The sequence below is a fragment of the Ahaetulla prasina genome, chromosome 4, assembly GCF_028640845.1.
Source record: "Ahaetulla prasina isolate Xishuangbanna chromosome 4, ASM2864084v1, whole genome shotgun sequence".
NCBI lineage: Eukaryota > Metazoa > Chordata > Lepidosauria > Squamata > Colubridae > Ahaetulla > Ahaetulla prasina.
In genome coordinates, this window is record NC_080542.1 from 27,666,910 (window position 1) to 27,692,215 (window position 25,306).

At 37.8% G+C, this 25,306-nt stretch overlaps 1 protein-coding gene across 2 annotated transcripts; it reads right to left on the minus strand.

Annotated features, from left to right (window-relative positions):
- Positions 1-529: 529 nt before the first annotated feature.
- Positions 530-23,557, minus strand: IL27 (interleukin 27). 2 transcript variants are annotated; one of them, XM_058183537.1, is made up of 6 exons: positions 22,048-23,557; positions 21,839-21,914; positions 9,343-9,545; positions 2,587-2,685; positions 1,334-1,498; positions 530-1,245 (listed from the first exon to the last, which is right to left on the minus strand). In XM_058183537.1, the coding sequence occupies exons 2-6, from the start codon at positions 21,870-21,872 to the stop codon at positions 1,045-1,047; spliced, it is 702 nt and encodes a 233-aa protein (XP_058039520.1). In that variant the 5' UTR covers positions 21,873-21,914; positions 22,048-23,557; the 3' UTR covers positions 530-1,044. The 2 variants fall into 2 exon arrangements, with proteins under 2 accessions (XP_058039520.1, XP_058039521.1); XM_058183538.1 differs by lacking the exons at positions 21,839-21,914; positions 22,048-23,557 and adding exons at positions 11,904-12,010; positions 15,744-15,796.
- Positions 23,558-25,306: the final 1,749 nt, after the last annotated feature.

Below are 25,306 nucleotides of genomic sequence, written 5' to 3' on the forward strand. Positions count from 1 at the left end.
CATTGAATCTAGCATCTTATTTAAAGGCAAGGCTAATAATGAAATGCTTTTTGAACATTTCTATAAAGTCATAGGTAATAAACCTTATAAGTATCGATCTCAGCACTAGAAGGACAAAGTCTACTGATTATGGATAAGAACTTATCATATTTTCTTGTACCAGGGAGTTCTGAGATAGGAAAGATAAAACCTGAAAAAAAGGGGCCAAGATTGAGGCCTTGGGAAAAGGAGTAGAGTTTCACAATGGAATTGGGGCCAAACAGGAACCCACCAGGTGAATTCAGCAAGCAACAGGAAATTTCCTTTTGCTGGTGAATATGAGTTAAATAGATATAATACAATGTTGAATACTACTTAAATATATTGGTATTGGATTTTAGTTTGAATACAGACTAATTGAGTAATCGATTATATGAAATGACAAACTCTTTTGATCAGCTACCACCAGTACCACCAATAAATCAGGCAATCAAATTTAACTAAAATAATACTTTTATTAACAAAAATGTAAAAGTATGAAATGACCAGTTCAAGCTTAGAAAAGGCAGCATCACTTAAAACATATATTTTATACCAGATACATATTTACTCAATCTGTTTTAGAAAATTAAAGAATAGTTTCTCCATAATCCATTGGGTTTATATATTATATATCTTTCTGTAGATACCCTCAAGATTCTCTGGCCCATTTGAGTAAGTAGCCATTAAAAAAACTAGATAAAGTATAAAAATCCATATTTTTATGGATAAACACAATATTTAAAATTCACTGCAAACTAGCTGGCAATTCTTTCTGACCTTTGAAAAAAAAACTTTTACATTGTCATGAGAAAGTGCATTCACTAAACAATTGCTTATGTGAACTTGGCAAAACACTTAACAAATAAGTTAAAATAATAAAATATTTAGAAAAAAATAAATAGATATATAAATTAGATATTTTAGATAATTTACAGAACAGCATGAACATTGAGATACCAGGATTCCAGCATTACTTAGTTGTTTGGAATAAGGTGATGGAGTTTAAAACAAGAAATGTTAAGATTAAAATATCTTGGAAGGTGAAGCCACTTTGGGCACGCTCAACCTGAGCATCAAAAAATCTCGTGCGACCCGAACCAGGAAGCTTTCAAGAGAACGAAGGACAATATATACTTCTTGGCGGTTCCTCCACTGACTGCGGTACTGAAGGATCTGAGGAGTTGATATAGGCTGGATATCAGATGATAGCCCCCAAAGTGTAATCTATAAGAAAAATGAAAGCTGAATAACACAGCCAAAACCAAAGAACACCTTTCCCTCATCTGTGCTCCCCGAAAAAATGGTAAGCTACCTGGTAATCCACTTGATGACCAAGATCTCGGAGGTTAACATCGATATCTTCAAACTGAGAGGAGAATTTGGAATTTTCTTTGATTGCTTCAAAGTTCCTCAGCTGATGTACTAACTTGTGATAAAATGAAACGGTCTTGGCTATCTGCAACAGGCGTCTCGCATCCTGGAGAAATGTTAGAACGGACACAAAACAAAGTCAACCGCTGAGGTGTTCAAGCATTATTGTCAAAAATAGTCAGCTCTGAAAAATGTTAGGGAAATGATTCTGCTCCCTGCCATCCATCTCAACAAACGTATAAAGAATTGGAGACGGGAGTAACTTCACTCTAGGAAGAAAATGTTACTTGTGATAGTTTACCATATTTTGGCTGAAAACGGCTTGCGTAGTTCTATATCTATATTGCCTGGTGAAACTTATCAGACAATTTACTAAGTATTTTTGATCCAAAAAAAATTTCATTCCAAGCAAAACTAGTCAGAATAACAGAATACAGAATAACAAAGTTGGAAGGGACCTTGGCGGTCTTCTAGTCCAACCCCTTGTTCAAGCATTCCTATACCATTTCAAACAAATAGTTGCCCAATCCTTTCTTAAAAACCTTTTCGTTTTTAAAGTTCTCTGTAAGGGTTACTTCGCATTCTTTGCACCATAAGCAAATTACAATTGTTGTATCCTTTGTGGAGACTGGGTTTGATACAAAAACAGGTTAAATTATATACAGTATATTGGTGAATAGGTACTGCCTTCTTTCCAGCTGTTAAGTATCCTGTTTTCCTACCTAATTGAATCCATTATTTCCGGCTTTCAGCCATCAAGTTGCCTTATTAAAAGGTTCTGATATGAACTTGTTCCTTTTCCTGTAGATAGTGGTGGATAATCACCAATAAGAGAGGAACTTTGCAGTGATACTTCAGTTGCTTTCATTCAAATGCCTTGTACCAAATTTGGCACTTTGACAGCATGTTAAAAACTGATGTGCTCTGACTTTTGAAAGATGAGATCTATCATATCTACACTTCAAAAATCCACAGGGCTATTAGATGGTGACAGAGATATTGAAAATTAATTCATTGTTGGATAGCCATCATTTTTGTAGCCCAAATAGACAAGCTTAGTCTGGGCTCAACCTGGTGTATTTTGTGATTGGTGCTTGTAATAAATGCTACTCTTTCTTTTATTGGCTTTCTGGAGAACTTTGAGAATTTTACTGCATAGTACAAAATGCAGGTGTAATATATATAAATTCTTACCGAAAGAGAGATCCATGTGTGAAAATCAAGGCTGGTTGAGGGAAGGCGCCCCAAGTGAGAAATAAGAGGAACCTCAACTCCAGGTAAACGCTCCAAAAGCTGGAAAAAGAGAGTGAGTATTTTCAACCAACCTTGTAGTAGAACATTAAGAAGCATATATTACTTGAGTAGAGAATGGTATGATTATTGAGGAACTTAGAACTATCACTCCAAGAATGTTGAACCAGAATATCTCCTTTTTGCTGCTGGATTCCTGAGGGAAGTGGGATAAAATGCAGAGGGCCAAGATTCCAAGAGATCTCCAACAGTTAACCCAGAGGAGAGATTTTGAGTGATAAGGATATGTGATACTAAAGCTCTTTGTCTTTAGTCAAGTATATTTTCCAAGAGTATCGGTTTAAATACAGGTAGTCCTCTAACCATAATGAAGCCTTTATAGTTGCAAGTTATGAGGATCGTAAAAAGTGGTTGTAAAGCTAACACTGGGGTGGTAAAACCAGATACAGATTCTGGTTTTCAACAAAAACATCATACAATACAGGCACATGACTTCAGGATGTTGTAAATAGCTATAAATGCAGGCTGGTTGGTGAACACCCAAAATTTAGACATGTGGAGTCTGGATAATTAAATTTTTAATCTGGGTCATAAACAGCTTTTTTTCAGATCTGTCATAATCGCAAACGATTGCTTAGTGATCGGTCGTAATTCAAAAACTACCTGTAACAGTAGCGGCTACAGATATTTACAGTAAATCCTGGATAGAAGGAAAAGCACTGTTTTATGAACAGTAAACTTTTTTTGTAATTCAGTGCCAAAAAAACACCAAATTTGAGTTGTTGTTTCCCAGTCTCATTTATTGAGCCTCTCTGCATTATCCTACATTCCACATTACTAACTCCCAATTCCTAATTTCACACTACCAATCAGAAAAGTTCCAGATTTGGAAAAAGATTTGATGGAGGCAGCAACAAAAAAACAACTCAAAATGTAAGTTTCTCTACCATTCCTTTAAGATGCTGATACACATTATGGATTGGTTCTGTCTGATTTTAACAAAATCTTCTGTGGTAAGATTACCTGGGAGACACTTTGTGAAGATTTGACCCCAAAATGGAAAATACAGATAGTCCTTGACTTATGATCATAATTGAGCCCAAAATTTTTATTGCTGAGCAAGATAGTTGTTAAGTGAGTTTTGCCCCATTTTGCCACCTTTTTCCCCACAGTTGTTAAGTAAATCAGTGCAGTTTTTAAATTTTAAATTAGTAAATGAATCTGGCTTCTCCATTGACTTTATCACAAGGTCACAAAAGGTGATCACATGACCTGGAGACACTGCGCCCTCTTAAATGTATGCCAGTTGCAAAGTGTCCTAATTTTGATCACATGACCAGTGGGATTTTGCAACCATCAAGTGTAAAAAATGGTCATGTCACTTTTTTTTGCTGCTGTTGTAACTTCAAATGATTATTAAGTGAATGATTGTAAGTTGAGGACTATTGTTTTCTTTTCCCCCCATAGATGCTCATCCAAATTTTAAATTCTTCAGAAATTTTGCTTGCAAGCCCTTTGCCAAAGGAGGCAAGACAGAAAAGTATTAGTGAAAACACAGGTCGATTACTTTACATAAGTAAAGTAACCCATTATGTACATTATGGGTACATAATGTAACCCAAGTGCTCTTTCTCAGCAGAGTTAAAAGTACCAGCTGAATGAACTATAAAAATTTAGAAAGTCAAGGAATGCTGATGAGGAGAAAAGATATACAGATGAGGTAAGGAGATCCTCAAGAAAGTAACTCCTTGGGAATAATTATGTTCATGACATAACTGCTCCTTTGGTATTTCAAACCCTCATTATCTTTGTAGTTTTGCTCTAGTATAGCATTTCTCAGTGATAGTGTCTTTAAGTTGTGTGGACTTTGATTCCTAGAATTCCCCAATCATTCCCTGGGGACAAGCCCTGGAAATGATGAATGCCTTGAAAAACATAGTCTGACAGAGAAGGGATATGAATGCATAGATAGAAAATGAAGAAATCTTGTACAAGAAAAAGAAGCACACGTGTAATGTTCCTTCACAAAATTACATCAGCGGCCTCTAGGGGCCAAAGGATCAGTTGTTCAATTTTAGAATAGAATAGAATAGAATAGAATAGAATAGAATAGAATAGAATAGAATAGAATAGAATTCTTTATTGACCAAGTATGATTGGACACACAAGGAATTTGTCTTTGGTGCATATGTTCTCAGTGTACATAAAAAGATAAGATACACTTGTCAAGAATCACAGGGCACATTACCTAGTGACAGTCATACAGTACAATAAGCAATTAAATCATACTAGGAAACAATATCAATATAAATCGGAAGGATACAAGCAACAGTTACAGTCATGCAGTCACAAATGGGAGGAAATGGGTGACAAGAAGGATGAGAAGACCAATGCAGCCTAATGTGAATAGTTTGACAGTGTTGAGAAAATTATTTGTTTAGCAAAGTGATGGCATTCGGGGGGAAACTGTTCTTGTATCTAGTTTTCTTGGTGTACAGTGCTCTATAGCGTCATTGGTAGGAGTTGAAACAATTTATGTGGGATGTGAGCGATCTGTAAATATTTCACTTGTAGACTTTAGTTCAGCATTCAATACCATCATATCGGACATTCTTCTAACTAAACTAAATCAGCTAGCGGTACCTGAACACACTTGTAAGTTAACAGTAACAGAGTTGGAGTGGATTACAAGCTTCCTAACAGACAGGAAGCAACAGGTGAAGCTAAGCAAAATCACATCAGATATCTGTATAATTAGCACAGGGCTCCCCCAAGGATGTGTGCTTTCTCCACATCTTTTTATATATCAATGACTGCATCTCAAACAGCCCATCTGTTAAGCTACTGTAGTTTGGAGATGATACAACATCAATTGGTCTCATTCGAGACAATGATGAATCCTGATATATGAAGTAATATATTTAAAACGTCTGTTTAGTTCAGTGAGGGTGGAAATTTTGTTAAGTTTCTCCACTTATTCTCCACATGTCCACATATGCTTTATGTATGTACAGCCAGTTCTTTGGTCTCCCCTCAGCCATGGAAGATCTTTGAATGAGCCTGAGTCATTCTATCTCAGCCCACCTCACAAGGTTGTTATTGTGGGGAAAAGAGGAGGAGGGAGTGTGGAATATGACACTTCGAACCCCTTTACAAAGTGTGGAATATGAATCAAATAAGCCAAAAGCTGCACATTGTGCATGAGGATGAGCAACGAGAGAACTAAGACTGAGGCCTCTTTACATCACAGTGGCTTGTAAAAGGGAGCCACTAGGTCTGTGATGGCAAACGTATGGCACGGGTGCCACAGGTGGCATGCGGAGCCATATCTGTGGGCACGCGAGCGTTGTCGTAGCTCAGCCCCAGCGTGCATGTGCACAACAGCCAGCTGATTTTCGGACCTTCCAGGCCCACCAGAAGTCAGGAAATGGGCCGCTTGTGGCCTTCAGAGGGCCTCGGGGGGGTGGGGGGGTGGCCATTTGTGCCCTCCTAGAAAGCCTCTGGAGCCTGGGGAGAATGAAAAATGGGCCTACCAGGCCTACTGGGCCCACCGGGCCATTGCATGCCAAAAGTGGGGGGAGCTCAGGGGAGTCACGCACGCATGCTCTGGGGGCGGGGGGCATTGAATTATGGATGTGGGCTCGCGCATGCGTGACACACACACACCCCGTGCTCCCCCCACTTTTGACACGCAATAGCAAAAAGGTTAGCCATCACTGCACTAGGTCATCATCATCATCATCTTGGGGCCTTCTTGGAAACTAGCTTTCTTTCTTTCTTTCTTTCTTTCTTTCTTTCTTTCTTTCTTTCTTTCTTTTTCTCTCTCTCTCCTTCCTTCCTTCCTTCCTTCCTTCCTTCCTTCAAAATTTGTATTTTCCTATTTATATTTTTACTGTCCCTGTAATTTTTCTCTTGGCGGTTCATCTATCTCTGATTTAAATTGCCCTATATTTTTCTTTTTCCAACCACTGAATATTTCTTCATATAACTGTGACTTCCATTTTCCCTTATTTTTTAAAAATAAGGGAATCTCCCCATAGAGAAATATGGACTGATTTTCTTAGTAATGTATCTCAACCCTACTGAGCCAGGTGGTGGCATAAATTTTATTTGCTTTTTACAGGTAGTCCTCAACTTGCTATCAGTTCCTTAATGACCATTTGAAGTTACCATAGATTTGAAGTTCTGACCATCCCCCTCTCTTGCCCATAATCACAGGACTGCACTAGTGCTTCGCAACTGGCTGGCATTTACAACCATTTGCCATTTTACCACAGTTTTACCAAAGGGCAGCATTTACTTCTTGGCTTGCTTAATGACCATGACATTTGCCTAACAACCACCACAATTAAACTGGTAGTGTGTGCAGGATTGAATGCAATACTCCACATAAGGCCTGACCAAGGCAGAGTAAGCAGAATAATTATATATTGATGGCAAAAATTATTCCTGAATTGCATATTAAGGCATAAGGCAGAGTTAGAGCATTTAGTTTTGGCATGGGAGTGAGGTGGGGGAGGCAGGCTCTGAGAGAAGGGATTTGAGAGCACCGACCTCTTTCCTGGGCATGCCGCCTTCCTTCTGACCAAATCACCAACTTCTGCTTGCCATATAAAGGATGAAAACAACCATTATTCCATCCTTACTGACATGTATTGATTTATATATGTTTATTTATTTTTCACATTTATGTTTGGCTAGACAATAAAATCAAACTAAGTAAAATACTTTTGATACAACCCAGGAGTGAAATCTAAAAATTTTCCCAACCAGCTCTGTGGGCGTGGCTTAATTGGTGGACGTGGCTTGGTGGTCAGATGACTGGGTGGGTGTGACCAATAACAATAAATAATAAAAATAATAAACAAAGTATAAAAAACAATGAGGTACCAAAAACCAACTTTCACACTTTACACACATACAAAACAATACAACACAACTGACTCACACATAATGTAAAAGCAGCTGCACTTCACCCAAAATGGCTCCTGCAACAAACAGGAACCTCATACTTTATACACACACAACACAACACAACTGACTCACACACAATGTAAAAGCAGCTGCACTTCACCCAAAATGGCCCCTGAAACAAGCAGGAACCTCACACAGCCACAAAAAGCTCATAAATCAACTTTCACACTTTACAGACACATAACACAATACAACACAACTGATTCACACACACACACAAAATGCCACATACAGTTTTGTGAGATTTTGTGTGTTTGTGTAGTTAGAGTGAAACACTAATAAACACACCAAATCTCAGCTGCACAAATATTTTATTTTATTATTTTATTTTATTTATATGTTTTAGATCAGGGGTCTCCAACCTTAGTAACTTTAAGGTTTGTGGACTTCAATTCCCAGAGTTCCTCAGCCAACAAAGCAGGCAGATTCAGTTGCTCCCTGAGGAAATGGATTTCAGGCAGGCAGATTCAGTTGCTAGCTGACGCAACTGATGTAAATCATGGCTTTGCAAGCCCAAATGGAGCAGCAATAAGGCAAGTGGGGAGTGGGCGATTGGGTGGGCATGGGTGGAGACTGTTGTAAGAGGTTGTTAAAAATGATTTTAAAAGCCTGTGATCATGAGGCAACTCATCGCCAGAGGAAAAAAAGATTTTAAAAGCTCCTCTGATGATCCCAGCTGAAGTTCTCTCATAGCAGCCCAGAACGTCTTAAAATAATTGTTTTCGGCTGAAGAGCTTGTAGAAAACATGTTTTTTAAGGTTCTGGTGATGAGGAACTCAGCTGGGATCGCCAGAGGAGCCTTTTAAAACCTCGACTGAAGAGGTTGTTAAAAAAAAAAGAATTTAAAGGGTTCTGACGATCCCAGCTGAGCCGCGGGATCATCAAAGGCTTTTTTTTTTTTTTACTTTTAAAGGATGTTTTCGGCTGAAGAAAAACTGCTTTTAAAAGTTAAAAAAAAAAAAACACCTCTGATGATGGTGCGACTCAACAGGGGCAGGGGATGGGGCCAGGGATTTTTGCTACCGGTTCTCTGAACCACTAGCCGCCACCATTACCAGATTGGGCAAGCCAGTCTGAACCAGGAGTATTTCACCCTTGATACAACCTCTGTAAAATAGTAAAATACCAGCAAACCCAATATGTTACTATGAATTATCAAAAGAAAGTAAAGACAGCATGATAAAATCAGAGGAAGTCTCTTCAAAACAATTCCCTCTTTAAGAGGCTTCCAACATATATGACAAAGACAGGATATAATTTCTACTGGAAGCTTGTTCCATAGCATAGACGTTGTCACAGAAAAGCAAAAATGTCTTGCTTCCGTTTCCCAATGTGGCATTTTCTAATAAAATTCACGGGAGTAGGCATCCTACAAGATACACAAGTGTCAAACTATAAAATGGTTTATAGGTTAAAACAAATATCTTGAAGTATGCTCAGAAACTGATAACAACCAATGCAGGTCCACAAAATCAATGTTATATACTCCCAAGAACAGGAGTAAACACACAGGACCAATTGTAGTTTACAAATAGCTTTTAAGGGCAGCCCCAAATAGAGTATATTACTGTAGTCTTAGAAACAATGATGATTGGTTAATAAATTGGACATAAAAAAGAGAATGGAGGAACTAACTCGAAAGTAGGAGCTGCCTTCTCCTTGGAGTATCTTTTAATTCAACTCTGCTAACTTACGATCTTTCAGAAGACAGAGTAGTAGACTTACGTAGTATCTTGTAAGATCCTTTGTTTTGTGAAGAAGTTGTCGCGTGAGTTTTAAGCTCATGCTAAATTCTTTCTGCAGATCCAGCTTCTTTTCAGGGATGGTCTCAAGCCCAGATCCCTTCTCCTCTTGGAGTCCAATTGAAGGGGCAGCAAGAAGGATGTCAAACTTGAGAAGAACTTGGAGGAGGAGGAGGAGAACTGCACCTAGAAAGAAGATTGAGACAGAGAGAAAGTTAGAGACAAACATTTAATGGGAAAGTCAGAAAATTGGATGCTAGTGTATTTAAGCCAGAATGGTGTATTTATAAAACACAGGTGTTATTCTCGTTGTGAGAAAAATAGATACACATTCACATCCTATGTTTTGAACATCTATGTTTTTCTGCATAGATAAACCTGTTTACATGTTTACCATGCGTGTATATTGAAGCAATGGGGGACAAAAATATAAAAAATAGGAGGACCCCCATAAATCATTCAATCCACAATCTAAAATGAGCTGATTCATCTTCCATTGAGAAATGAGTTTTTCCCATAAAATTCCTGCTACAGCATCTCAGGAACAATATGTTTATCCCAGATCTGATTTGCAGATTTGTCACCTCATCATTCATACAGGGGAAATCCATTTGAGGGGAATTTTATTTTACATAGATGCTTCCGAGACCTTTTCAGTTATGTTGAAGTTTCAGTTAATTTCTTAAAAACCGTAACTGAGATATTAATAGGCTGTGTGCCTCAAAGCAAAGCTGAGAATCTGCTAGGAAAATCGATGGAACTATGAAAGGTGTAATCCAACGTTGAGATCGTAGCGACAATAGCCACAATGAAAACATTAGTTTAGCCTTTCCCAACGTGCTGATCAAAACATATGCCTGACTACATCTTTTTAGCCTCAGCTAGAATAAGCATGTTGGGAGTTTTAATCTGAGGCAGTTTAGGAAACTTTTGGATTACAGCAGTGGACACAAGTAGGTCCTTGATCAAGTGTTCAGTCCTCTCTGAATCTGATGCTCATGCTTTATTCTTTTCAGAAGGAAATGGGAAGCCTACACCTCAATCATTCAATCAGTTACAGCACTCAGATGATTATTTTGTAGAAGTCTCTCTAGCATATGATAGAAAATTCAAATGTTCTTTCCTTTTCTGAAGGTAAACAATATACAGTAATAAAGCTGACACCAGCCAAAGCATAGAAAAACTCAAAGAAATAGTGCAAGATTGAAGATATGGAGAGACGTGATCCATCGGCAAGAATGGGATTCGACTGAAGGGATATAATCATCATCACCAGTACAGTAAGAAAGTAAATATTCTTGAACAGGTATCTATTATTATGTAGATCCTCTTTTTGCTCCACCAAAACTCAATTGTGCACATATAGACTGCTGATAACCTCCAGTCCAGACTTGCAATATCATCAGAGCAGGTTTTGAATAAAGACATCTGTTTCACATTTTGAAGTAGGTGGAGTAGTACATGTTATCAACTAAACAGACATCTCCTGTAACACCATTATGTCCAAAGGCTGAGATTATCTACCTATTCAACTTTGGTATTGGAGAAGACTCCTGAGAATACTGTAGACTGCCAAGAAAATCAATGGATCATCAAACAAGTCAACCCAGAGTTCTCTTTCAGGACTCAAATGAAATCACAAACGAAATCACAGAATTATCTATTGCAATGTCCTTCCTGTTAAAGACTACTTCAGCTTCAATAGCAATAATACAAGAGCAAACAATAGATTCAAACTTAATGTTAGCTGCTTCAATCTTGATTGCAGAAAATATGACTTTTGTAACAGAGTTGTTAATGCTTGGAATAAACTATCTGACTCTGTGGTCTCTTCTCAAACTCCCAAAAGCTTCAACCAAAAACTGTCTGTTATTGACCTCATCCCATTCCTAAAAGGACTATAAAGGGCGTGCATAAGTGCACAAAAGTGCCTACCGTTCCTGTCCTATTTGTTTCCTTTCAATATGTGTGCTTGTATATAATGTTGTGACAAAAATAAATAAATAAAAAAAATGACAAAGCTCAATTTATCCTAGTTCAGATACATTATGGGGAGACTCAGCTCTCTGGAGAAGACTTTAAAACTGGAAATGGTAGAAGGAAAGAGATGACCAGATGACCAAGGATGACCAGCAGCAAGGTAGATGAATTCAGGCATTGAGGACACCATTGAAGGAGCAGGTTAGGGATAGATCATGATGAACAAAATCTATTTTTGTGGTTGTTAAGAGTCAAAAAACAATGTGATGGCACATAATTAATCAACCAAGTAATCCAGGATATTTCAGAGTTGAAATCTGTGTCTCATTAAGCTTGAAATGCATATTGGAAGTTATACGTCAGGTTATGCCAAGCTACGTCCTTTAAAATGTAACATAAAACTGCAATCTTAGGTGCTCTACACTCTTTTCAGCTAAGGTGATCCTGGTGATACCTCTTCTTGTCATTGACTCAGACAAACTGGCCTCCGTGGCAAGGAACACAAACAAATATCTTTTCACATAAGAACAACAGGCAAAAAGCAGTTTTTCTTTCTTATCTTACCGCTTGGACGCATCCTGAGGCTTTCCACTTCGTGGGGGGATCTCTCTTCGCCTGTTTGAGAAGTCTAATCCTGCAGCCCATTCTGGAGGCCTTTTGAAGGACACCGGCTTTCATTTTCGGGGACACAAAATGTCCAAGATTACACTGCGTTTTGGTTATTTGGTTTCTGGGGCTCCCCTCCTGTTATTCTTACTAGAGTTTCAGGCGGAAGAGTAACGTATTGGAAGAGCAATTTTTTTTTTTTAAGTTCCTCTTTTTTTTCTCCGAGGAAAAAGGAAATACGGCCTTGGTCACGTGAATAAGGGCCCCCTTATCCTTCAGATTCCTTTCTTTCTCTCTCTCAACATGGACTTTTCTAAAACCACCTATGTATTTCAGTTTTGCTCTCTGTTTGCTCCCTCCTTTCTAACAAAGTATTTTAGTAAAAAGTGCTATGATTCCTAGATCAAGTTTCCCCAAAGCAAGTTTTCCATGCCATGCTAAGCTTTCTGCCACAGATCCTTTATATTTCTGGCTAAAATTAACAAAGGCACCACACATCTTACTAAAATTAGAATAGAATTCTAATTCTTGAGTTGGAAGGGACCTTGGAGGTCTTCTAGTCCAGCCCCCTGTTTAGGCAGGAAACCCTATACCATTTCAGACAAATGGTTGTCCAATCTCTTTTTCAAAACTTCCAGTGTTGGAGTGATTAATTGTTCTAACTGTCAGGAAATTTCTCCTTAATTCTAGGTTGCTTCTCTCCTTCATTAGTTTCCATCTATTGCTTATTAGCAGACCTAAAATTATTAAGTAGCATGTTAACATTGAAAGAGATCTTGAACGTCATCTCCCTGGACTACAAACACCTACACCATCTTAATATATTGGCCTCTCATCTCAATTGATGTTTTTTAAACAAAGGAGGCAAAAAACAGGTAGTCCTTGACTTACAACAGTTCGTTTAGTGGCTTTTCGAAGTTACAACACTACTGAAAAAAGTGAGTTATGACCATTTTTCCCACTTACAACTGTTGCAGCCTTCCAATGGTTATGTGATCAAAAACAAGGCGCTTGACAACTGGCTCATGTTTAGGCTGGTTACAGTGTCCTGGGATCATGTGATCTCCTTTTGCGACCTTCTGACAAGCAAAGTCAATGGGGAAGCAAGATTCACTTAACAACCTTGTTACTAACTTTAACAATTGCAGTGATTCACTTACAACTGTGCCAAGGAAGGTCATAAAATGGAGCAAAATGTGTCATTTAGCAACAGAAATTCTAGGCTCAATGGTGATAGTAAGTCGAAGATTATCTATATTCTTTTAAATGCTTATTTGTACTACAAATAACTAATACAGTATTTCAACTGAATGGAATTGTTTGTTTTCGATAGGGTTGGTCTTTAATTCTTCATCCTTCGAAAATGTTATAAAAGACATAATTGGGATATTAGGAAAAATAGAATATTGCCTGTAGCAAAGCACCAAAGTCAGAATGATGACACACTGTGATTAAGTCATTGTGCAGTTGTCATCATTTACTCCTTTTTGCCGATGCCTCTTAGCTTTCATCTTAGCCAAAAAATTATGAAAACTTCCAGCTTGTTCTTTTCTGTTTGCAACTGATTCTAGCTAGTTGTAAAATTAATATTATTGTACAATAGTTTGCACATTCTTTTTTTTAAACAAATTTTTATTGATTTTTGAGTTTCCCACCCCCTACACACATACATGATTTATGAACAGAGTATTGGCCATATCATATCTTATACAATTCAATATATTCAAATATATTTTACTTAATTACAGTTTTTGCCAAAATGTTCTTTTTTCATAGTTTTTATTCATTTCCTAATATTTCCTTGCTCTTTAATTAAGCCACATCTTCTTTCGCCCTCAAGTTCTAATTTCTCCATTTTTATTGTTCATTCTATTTCATTCTTTTTTTTTAACTAGTTCAATTTTTATCCTAATATATTCAAATATATTTGGGGTTGCTTTTCTTCCATTTCATCTTTTGCTTTTCACAGCAATCCTTTCTTCTCCTCTCACTCCTTTCCCTCCCTCCTTTCTTCCTCCCTCCTTTTTTCTCTCCTCTCCTACTCCTTCTCTCCTTCCCCTTCCTTTCTTCCCTCCACCCTACTTCCTCCCTATCTAGCCTTCTCTCCTACTCTTATTTCCCCTACCTTTCCTCCTCTCCTCTTCCCTTTCTTCTTTCTCTTTGTCTCCTTCTCCCTTTCCATCTCTCTCCTCCTTCTTAGCTCTCTCCATTGCTGTATTTATTTTCATATCAATATTTCTGGTGTCCAGACAACCCCAATTTTCTCATTTATTATGCATTTTTCTCAAACCTCCCCCCTTATATTTTAATTATTAACATTGTCTTTATCATACAATCAATTAATACAACTTTCCACCTCTTATTTTCTTAAAGTTTTTGTTCACAATTCAATACTTATTATTTTCTTCCAATAGTGTACATCATTTACTAGCATTTCAATTTTATTCCCTTTTACATCTTAATTTCAATCATTTTCACTTATAAACCATACTATCTTTCACATTTCATCTGCTGAATTTTCCATTCTTTTATATATTTAAAATTTATTTCCTTACCATCCATTTTAATTCTCTCTCATTCCATGCATTCTCAGACACAAACAGAAAAAAAACATATATCCCATTATATCTTCCACATTTAATTTACTTTTCCTCCTACTCTCTCTTTTTTTATTTTCCTTCATTCATTTCAACCTTTTTTACTACCTTTTTAGAATAATCCATATATTTCATCTAATTTCCATTATTCCAGAAAAAAAGAAAAGAAAGTAAATTTCTACCACTATTTTAGTTTCTTTTCTACTATTCATTTTTCTCCTTCTTTTAACCATTTTCTTTTATTTTCTCCCAGATCTCATCTCTTAATATTTTTCTTTCTTTCTCTCATTCTTTTATCTTCTTCTTTCTCCCTTTCTTGCATCCTCTTTTCTACCTTTCTCTAACTTTTACTCTTTTAATTTCCCCCTTCATTTTTTTCTTCTTTTCTTTTTTCCCTTTCTTTTTTAAAATATCTTTCCCCCTCTCCATTTTTATTCTTTCCCTATCAATCTCAATATGATCATCTGTATTATCCTCACTCATTTCTTTTTCAGCATTATATTTTTGTTCTTCTTGTTCTCTCGCAATTTCATCATTTCTTTTTTTTTTATTTTTAAGCCACAGTTCTGCTTGTTTGTTCCCATTAAAGGACTCTCGCACCATTTGAAGCATCTCCCATAATTCCTCCCAATTCTCCATGTTTTCGATATGATGAGAAAAACTTTTTAGATTTATTTATCTTAACTTATATATAGTCCAAATTCAAGTCCAAAATATTATCTCTCTTCCCCCCCCCCCACTTTTTTTTCTGTTTCCAAATGCAAGCCAGTTCCAGTTCCAGATTTTCCAGTTCTTACCACAGCGGTTCAAACAAGAGTCCTTTGATGTCCTTTTCCTCTTAGACTAAACAATGCAATGCTGTTTTTTTTCTCCTTCTTCTCCAGCAATGATTCTCTCTAATCCATGACTGTTGGCAACAAAATGTCACTCGCTAATCACAAAAGCAGTTTCTTTTTCTTCCTCTATTAAATCCTTTTCTTAGTAGCAAATGCTTCCTCTCAATCTTCTTCTCCCTTTAATATTTATATTTTCTTCCAACACCAATTTTAAATCCAGTTGGAAAGTTGTTTCTTTTAGGGCTTTTGCTTGTAAACCCTCTTTACTGTTTACTTCCTCTTATTTTAAGTTTCCGCATGCCAATTAGCCACTAACTTCAAGCTGGAAATTTTTTGAGCCTTAAAAGCTTTTTTCTTCTTCTTACCTGTGAGTTGGCCAATCGCTCGCCCAGTAACAATACTCTGTTCTGATCTCACCTCCTGCTCAATCTTCTTGTGTGGCCATCCCAACTTTGGCAGCTCTAATGGCTGCCTTTCCTGTCATTGGGTCGAAGGCTAAATGCCAGTGCTGCAGGGAATTTGCAACTTCCCTGTTCACGCCGGCTGATGCCTTCTTTCTTCGCTATCCCTCCAGGACAGTTATGGTTCATTGAGAACCCCCAGAATGGCAGGAATTTTGGCATTCACCCCAGAGTCCCAGAATACATTGTCCCATCGTGACACTGACCACGCCCCCTCTTGTTTGCACATTCTATTAAGTCTCCCTTTTTGGTATTGGAATGCAGACTGGTTTCTGCCAATCTGTTGGCCATGTATGTTATTGTCCAGATTTGCCAAGAGAGATTGGTTAGAAAGTTTACTGATTCTTCACTGTTGCTTATGATTTTTTGGTGGTATTCCATCAATTTCTGTTGCCTTCTATGTTGTTAATGACCAGAGTACTGATTCAACTTTTCTAGAAATAGAGACTCTGTAAACAGGAAATATCTTCTGAGATAACTTGGATGTTGTCATCTCTATTGAACAATATTTCAGTATATTTCTTCCACCTTCCTTTGATCTCCTTTGAATCTTTTGACAGAATTAGTACCCGTCCCTTAGCATCCTTTAGTTTAGCATGTCAATTGGAGATTTGCTAGTGAAACTGACTTGAACACAACTAGAGCACAACTGCCAAGGCAGAACAAGGACAGGATGGGTTTATTTTTGCTTCCTGACAGAAATTATTGGTCATGAGATGAATTTTTTAATGTGACATTTCAGGAAGAATTATATCGGTGAAGAAAGCCTGACTAAAATTACTCTACAGATAAGCAACCAGATTCTTTAATCTACTGATTGCCAATCACCAAAGACCTTTCTTTTAGTTTCTCCTGATCATGGACAGTTCAGTCCAATCCCATGTTCCATGAAGGATTCTAGTTTAAACCATGCAGAATCTGCCTTCTTGCAGATTAGACTTTGTGCCCTGTACAATTTGATTTTGTGACCTGTACAGTGGAGAACAAGTCCTTTCAGATGGGTAGATGGATGGATGAAAGGTACAAAATAGATGAACAGTACAACAAGCAGGAGGTAACCATCTCTTTTATAGGAAACAAAAGTACTAGAATGCTACAGTATCATAATTTTTCCCAGTGTTTAGGAACTGTGCATTGTACTCATTATATAAACACAATTGATATTTCACTACATTGCTTGCCATGTAAACATAAATTGAATTTGAAATTATCTTTAATATAACATCTTATCTACACACAGAAACCTATTACAAAAGAATGTGTAGATCTTCTCCCATGTGACCCTATGTGGAGGAAGGGTAGGATTAAACGGTATATTATGTATTGTTTATTAATAGACTTGTCTTAGCTATGCAAAAATTTAGAGATGGTTATCTCAGTAGAATGATCTTTGTGTTTCATGATGATTCAGCCCAGAGCTGAAACTGGAACTGGGTTTCCCACTTACAACCCAAAACCTCTAGTTGCTATTGTAGATGAATAAATGATCACGACAAACCTACCAAGAAAGTTAGAAGCAGAATGCTGACTTAGAGAAATTTCTACAGATCATTTCAGGAACCTACTACTAAAAATAATGTTTACAAGAATTATGACGTGAAACCATGAGTTAAATTAGTTCAGTAGTAAAAGGCTCCCACAGAGGAAATGTCCTATTGCATCTCTTCATGGTTTTTTTTTAAATAACAGATGTTCGTACATGAAAGTAGATGAGTTGGGCTCAGTGTGGATTTAGTTGTTAGAGGTCTGCAGCATGAATTTTTCAGAAGGATCAGTACACATGAGAAAAAATGTTAATTTCCCCCCTCCCCTTTGGCTAAAGTCTCAATAAAGGCTCTCCTTCTGAAGACATTTATCACAGAAATACTAATAGCAATTGAAGGTCTAGTTTTGATCAGGATCGTATCCCAGCCAGCATAACCAATGATTCAATATAATATACCAAATCTGGCTAGAAAAGGCTGTCCTAAACATATCAGCACGGCCAACTGCTATTAATGTCAAGTAAATCTTGATTTGACCTTTAATAAAGCAAAAAAAAATCCTGCTTATAAAATCTCCCCTGTGAATCTATGATTCAAGAGATTCACGTGGTCATGAAACTCCCTTATATTTATGTCATGAAGGAAGATTTCAACCTAATTTTCAGTTTCTCTTCAGACTCAAACTGTCAGCTTAGTCATGATTTCAAATGACCCATCAAAACATTTTTATTTATTTATTTTATTTATTTAATTTTGTCATAACAATATACACAAGCATCACACAAAAAGATTATATAATATATGAACATATATATGAGGAGAAACAAGGAAGTATAAGCATATATATATATATATATATATATATATATATATATATATATATATATATATATATATATATATATATATATATATATGGAAAGAAACAATAGGACAGGAATGGTAGGCACGTTTGTGCTCTTACACATGCCCCTTAGAGTCCTCTTAGGAATGGGGTGAGGTCAACAGTGGATAGATTTTGGTTAAAGCTTTTGGAATTATGAGAAGAGACCACAGAGTCAGGTAATGTATTCCAAGCACAGATAATTCTGTTACAGAAGTCATGTTTTCGCAATCCAAATTGGAGCGGTTGACATTAAGTTTAAATCTATTGGTAGCTCTGGTATTATTGCAGTTGAAACTGAAGTAGTCTTTAGTTTCACTGAGCTGCAACTATTACTTTCCAAAGGAGAACTGTATTACCATTGTATACATGAGAAATACTTGTTCATTTTCAATCATATCTTAGTTCAAATTTTTTGATTGGGCATCATCCAGAATCTTTGGCATGGGGAGTATAAAAATGTCATAAATAAAGAAGCAATACCCCTCCCAGCTTCACCCATTCTGACTACCACTTTTAAAAACAAAGCCAGATCATTCCAGAAGAATGGACCACTGACGCAAAGCCCTGGAGCTGAAAAATAATATGAATCAGATAGTAATCTACCATATCAATGAATTAAATATGAATCAGTCTGCACCTGAGAGATCAATCAATATCTATACCAGTGTCATCCTTGAGCTCATTTCTTTGAAATCACTTTTCCAATAAATACAAATGTCTGGAATCGGCTCCCTAAACTGAAAGGTCTTTCTGAATGCTATTATAATTGATTTACTTAAGCCATGGTCTTTTTCCTGGACTGACCTTCCTTTTCTATCTAGTATGGTTTCCACTTGTTGTTCCTTGCATATCTTGAACTTATTGTTTGTATAACTTGCTCCTTTTATTTTACAGCCCAAGTCTAATATTTAAAAGAAGATATTGCAACATATCAAATATAAAAACACATAAATTACGGATAGGGAAAACATGAAGCAACCAATAGTGTAAGGAAAGCACTGAGTGATCTCTGAAAACCAAGGCTATTCTTAAATATTTAGCAGCCTAATTGGAGATGCAGCCTAATTACAGCTGAGTAAGAAAATTAAGGGTGAAATAAGGAATCCAGGTTATATCGTTTAAAAATTTGGATTGGATAGCTTCTGATCTAAAAGCATTTTTAGAAATATATCATGGGCATAAATAACTGACCTCAGAAATTTACCTTGAATAATTTGATAGCCGTTCCTATATAGTTATTACTGTGTTGACAGGCATATGAAATAATGGTGAAGGATGCTTTTTGGACTATTACAATGTGATTCTTTGCTTGATTGATCCAGTGATGATGTATATGCCTAAATACTTAAAGGTGATGACTTGCTCAATAGGTATATTGTTAATCTAGATAATCAGGGATGTGAAAAGCTACCTGGAAAAATAGTAAGATTGTTATTTTACATCAGCAATTTCCAAACTTTTCGGTTTTGCAGACTGGTAGGGTGGGAGGGAAGAGGGGATGGTTTTGCATGCACATGTGCTAGCCCACCGCTTCTGCAGTATGGTTCTGAATGGGATGCTGCCCATGCGTTGGGGACCCCTGTTTTAGGGTAATTGATCTTACCACATTCTCTAGGTCAATAGGAAGATAATGCTTTAAAGTATCTAGATAACTCAGTGCAGCCAGCTCAACAGAGCCAGGTCACCGCTGCCAAATTGCCTCTGCCAACTTACTACACCAAATCATTGGAAGGCAACTCAATTCACTGCAGGGGCAACTTGCTACAGGCAGTCAGAAGGAGAGCAGGGCAGGCAAGCAGATGGGCTTGCAAACAGGTGGGCAGAGCACAGAGCAGCGCCAGTGGCCAGGGGCTTCCCACTGGAGGGAGAGCTGAGTGGATAGCCGGGTGAGTGAGCAAGTGGGTAGAGCTCAGAGCAGTGATGGCAGTGGGGGTGTGAAAATGAGATGCCCCCCCACCCCCAGCTTCTGCTGCTTCCTCTGCTGCCTGCCTTACACACTGCTGCCACCCCCACTTTGCCCACCTGGTTGCTTGCCTGTCTGTCCGTCGTGCTCTCCCTCTGGCTGCCCATGGAAGTTGTTCCCACAATGAAATGGCTGTGTTGAGTTATCTTGCAACCACTTGGCAGCAGTGAATTGGCAGAGCCAAGTTGGCTGTGCCGAACTGGCCATCCTGAGTTGTCCCATCCTGTCTACCCAGATCCATCTGTGTTATGGAGAGAACAGCTGCACCATCAGGATAGAGAAGGATGGGAACTATGAGCATTGACCAAGAATAGGAAGTTTTGACAAAAACTTCAACCATATTATGTCAAACAATTATTTGCTAGACTGCAGCTTTCTTTTGGGATAGAGACAGGCTTAGTGAGATCTCCTTTATAATTTATTTATTTATTATTATTTTGAAAAAACTCACTGTAACCCATCTACACTAAAGGGGGATTATGTGGAATATAATTATATGTACAAATTTCACTAGACAACTTCATCCTTTCCTTCCCTTCTGCAGTACTGACTTTCACTTCCTCCAAATACCCAAATAGTGAACAAATGTACAGGTGTTTACCACAGCTGTGAATCTCCCAAAGGTGCTTTTTCATGAGGCAACTGAACGTTTTGTTTTTTCTTCTAAGACTTTTTTACTTCTCATCCAAGAAGCTTCTTCAGCTCTGATTAGATCGTGGGGAATGGAAAGATTTATACTCCTTGCAGACAGCTGGTCATCTGCATTCTTTTATAGTCACTGGAGCCACCTGGAGGTTTAGCTGTGTCTTTAGGGTCACCTCAATAGTGCAAATGGTATGGAAGAAGCTTCTTGGATGAGAAGCGAAACTTCTTCAAAAAAACAAGCTGCTTCTTGAAAAAGCATCTTTGGGACAACCGTGATCTGGATGACTGAGAATCTCCATAGACAAGCTGCGAATCACATTTTAAATTTTCAGCACTATAATTATAGAACCACAAAAGGTTTCTTGTGATTATGTTCTTTGGTAAGTTGTAAAAATATAATATGAGGAATTCTTTGTTTTCCAACAGGGACATTTACAATGGCAAGATTCATAAGAACAGTTAAGGCACATTAAGGTATAATGGAATTATCCTAAGAGAATAATGATTTAGACATGGGTTGCTTGGCATTCTCTCGCAGCTCAGTCTGTAACACACCCATGCATTCAAAGATTTATGTTTCTGTTCTTTCTCCCTATGAGATTCTTCCAGCTGAGAGAAAAACAAGCAGAATGATTACTCTGCACATTTCAAGGAAGATTATTCTGAAAGCCACCTAAAGTGAACTAAAACAATTTAGAAAAAGGTACTGCAACAGTTTCATAAAATGCAAAGTCTTCATCCAATTATTTATTTTCTTTACAGATCAACCTGCGTATTACAAGAATATTCAGTTTAACTGAAGGAAAAACTTGGGAAAATCTTTTTTTTTTTTTAAATCTTATTACCCAGTTATTCCTGATAACATTGTATCACATCAGTGTCTTGGTTGGAGGCTTCCTTATTTTCTACTAATTACATAAAACATATAAGTAACATTTAGAATGAGTTCTAAGAGTGAGATGGGCATATCTAAATTTGACAAATAAAATAAAATAATAATAAATAATAACTTATTACTTACTATTCTGTGTGCACTGTGGTACAGACACCTTCATATTTTTAATAATGCTTTTTTTTGGCACCGATGGCTAAGGCATCTTCCAGCATACAGAAGAAAAGATAAAAGGTATAATCCATCCATAACACAATTAATTGAGGGTTCAAAATTTTCCTGTATTCTCAGAACACCCAGCACCTCAAGTACGATACTAAGAAATTCAATAATCTTACCGTGGACCTTGGCACAAGCCCCAAAATACCAGTCTTAGTTTCTCTTTCTTTCTCTCTCTCTATATCCTTGGACCTCTGACTTCTGGTTTGTCAGACAGTTCCAGTTTCCAGAAGTCTCCATGTATTTTTTGCTGACGGATGCTCATTGATAAAATGTTGTATCATGTTTTTATGCGATTTTTCATCCCAAGCAAGTGCATTTCCCTTTCTGTCGCTGTAATGGGAGTGCTCTTTGATCATTTTCTGTCTTCGGATTTTCAATGAAGGTGGAGCCAAAGTGCATGTTTACATAACCTAATGTAGGTTTTATTCAAATGGTCCAACCTGGCTGCAGTAACCGATGCCCTGATTCCATCATATTTGTACTCTTATAATGGGACTCTACACCCAGAACTTTCAACTTTTGTAAAGAGTAGCAAGCAAACTGCTCATTGCATCCATATCACGTTGGTCTACAGGAGTCCTTGTTTAGTAACTCCCTTGGACAGTGACCATTTGCAGTTGCAATGATGTTGAAAAGTAGCCTTGTGACTTGAGGCCTTCATTTGCGACCTTCTCAAATCTATAAAGCAAAGAAAAGTTGAAGTAAGATCATAAGAACAGTTGCAATCCTGTGATTTTTTTACTTAGCAACCACTCCATTTAATGAATGCTAATCCCAATTGTGGTCACTAAATGAGAACTATCTATATTATGGAACCTCTTGCTCTGCACACAGCACCTTTGTTGCTGTGTGCAATTCAGTAATTGATTTTGACATTTAAAACCACTTAATTTTTAAAGCTTAGGATCTGGCTATCAAAGGGACTAAAGGTAAAAGTTCCCCTCGCACATATGTGCTAGTCGTTCCTAACTCTAGGGGGTGGTGTTCATCTCCGTTTCAAAGCTGAAGAGCCAGCACTGTCCAAAGATATCTCCGTGGTTATGTGGCTAGCATGACTAAATACCAAAGGCGCTCGGAATGCTGTTACCTTCCCATCAAAGGTGGTCCTTATTCTTTTACTTGCATTTTTTAGGTTGGCAGAAGCTGGGACAAGAAATGGGAGCTCACCCCATTACGCAACACCAGGGATTCAAACCACTGAACTGCTGACCTTTCGATTGACAAGCACAGTGTCTTAGCCATTGAGCCTCCGTGTCCCTAATCAAAGGGACTACTTATGTCATTAAAAATAGGAGAAATTATTAAGTTTTACAGGAAAGCTCTTCAAGGAAATTGCCCAGGACTACCTGGGTAGTTTCCAGATGTGGGGACTTCAACTCCCAGAATTCTCACCAATAGGAAATTCTAGGAGCTAGAGATCATATATCAGGTGTGGTGCACAGTAGGGAAACCCTACCCTAGGGCTACCATACTCTCAGCTGCAAAATCTGGATAACCTGTATGTTGGTGATGGTGAACCTTCCCGTTCTCGCGTGCTGGTCCACTTGCCAGAAGCGGCACACGAAACCATCCCATGCCAAATACGTGGCCTCGCCAGCTCCCATTACGTTCCTGTGCTCAAATGCACGCCAGTCAGCTGGCTGTTGCGCACATGGTGCTGGCGACCCCAGAAGTGTGGCGGTCCATCGCGCATGCACGAGCTGCCAACCTGGAAGGCCAGGTGCCGGCTCACGCGTGTGCAATAGACCGCCATACTTCCGGAGTCACCAGCACTGTGTGCGCAATGGTCAGCTTACCGGCGCACATTTGAGCACAGGAACGTGACGGAAACCGGCGAGGCTGCGCATTCGGCATGGGATGGTTTTGCATGCCACTTCTGGCATATATGCCATAAGTTCGCCAACACGGCTGTAGGTGATCATAAAATGTTAATATTCTGGTATCCCTTTGCTACCATCCAGGGGTATTCCAGAATGTTGGAAATAAAATATAGTAGCCTTAATATTAGCACTTGCAGATTATAAATTAACAAATTAAGGAAGAAAGGACTTTTTCTCGCAAAATGTATCTCCTTCAGAGCTTCAATTGCCTTCCAACCTACAGTATGTGCTTGGAATTCAAATAAAAAGTTTCATATAACTTGGACTTTCAAATTATCTTGAGTGTTTTATTGCTGCTTTTATGAATTTATGATGGCTATGTAGCCACGTTCGTAATGCATTAGTTATTTTATTTTTAGGTCTAGATGCTGCCCTCCAGCAAGGATATTAGATGGTGCACATAATGTTCCTTCTCTGGCATTTTCCCCATAGCTACAAGTTTGTAACATTCACTGGGTTGGGAATGAATGACTGGCCCAGTTACTCAGTTCAGTCACTAAAGGCAGTTTTGAACTTGGTTCTCCTCTTGCTTAGAGATTAAACATAGTTGGTAATGATGAAGGGCAGATGAATACTATACAATACATGGGGAAATCACAGATTATCACAGTTTCAGAAGACAGGTTGTTGCGTTGATTGTGAATTTCCCCTTTTTTTTCAATTAATGAAAATAAAGGTGCGCAGAATTTCAGACATCAGCATGGATGCCTACAAATGCTGGCAGCTTTGTAATCTGAAATGCAAAATATCAATGCAGTTAGGTCACTTCAGAAATGATAACTAATGCCCCTCCAAATATTTATCTCATAACGTTTAATCAGCATGTCTCAGTTCCCACACTATTGTGTTAAGTTGGCTGAGTTTCCATCCAACAGACTTTAAGGGCTCCATGTTGGGAAGCAAGGAGATCAAATCTATTCAACACAAAGAAATCTGACAGTGGATTTTCACATCAGATGAGTCTGCCACATTCCTGGAATTTTACAGAAAGTCCAGTTGATACCATTTTTTCTCTGTTCCTAACCACAATGATGCCAAAATAATAGAACTTGCTTTGTGACATTACAGTACAAATTCTACTCTTTCATAATTGCATTGTAATGTATGCAAGCACAACACAGTGTGTGTGGTGATTGTGCATGTTTCATCATTCCTCACCCCACTAGCACATATGCTGCTAGACATGTTCAGCAATAGACCTGTAAAACTGCTACAAAGCAGGTGACTGTAAATAATGTTGTGTACGCATTCACAAAACTAAAAGGTCATATGAAGTTCCATTATTAATTATACTGCATAAGCCACTTACCCGTGGTTAATTTAAATGTGTTAGAAAATTAAGTAATTTTCTGAGTTTGTAAGACGCATTGAATCATAAACCACATGGAGTAGATTTGCACAACACACTGATCGAATGTGGTTCAGCATGTTTAGCAACAGAACCACAGAGTTACAATAAAGGTTTAAAACCAAATAAAATACAAATTACACATTG

What these genes read in the sequence shown, in the direction of transcription:
- IL27 (XM_058183537.1), bottom strand. Translation starts at nt 21,872, where the DNA reads ATGAAGGTGTCTGTACCACAGTGCACACAGAATA. An exon ending in ACCACAGTGCACACAGAATA is followed by an intron (nt 9,546 to 21,838) that starts GTAAGTAATAAG and finishes TCTTCTTTCTAG; the next exon opens with GTGCAGTTCTCCTCCTCCTC. An exon ending in ACACATGGATCTCTCTTTCG is followed by an intron (nt 1,499 to 2,586) that starts GTAAGAATTTAT and finishes ACATTTCTCCAG; the next exon opens with GATGCGAGACGCCTGTTGCA.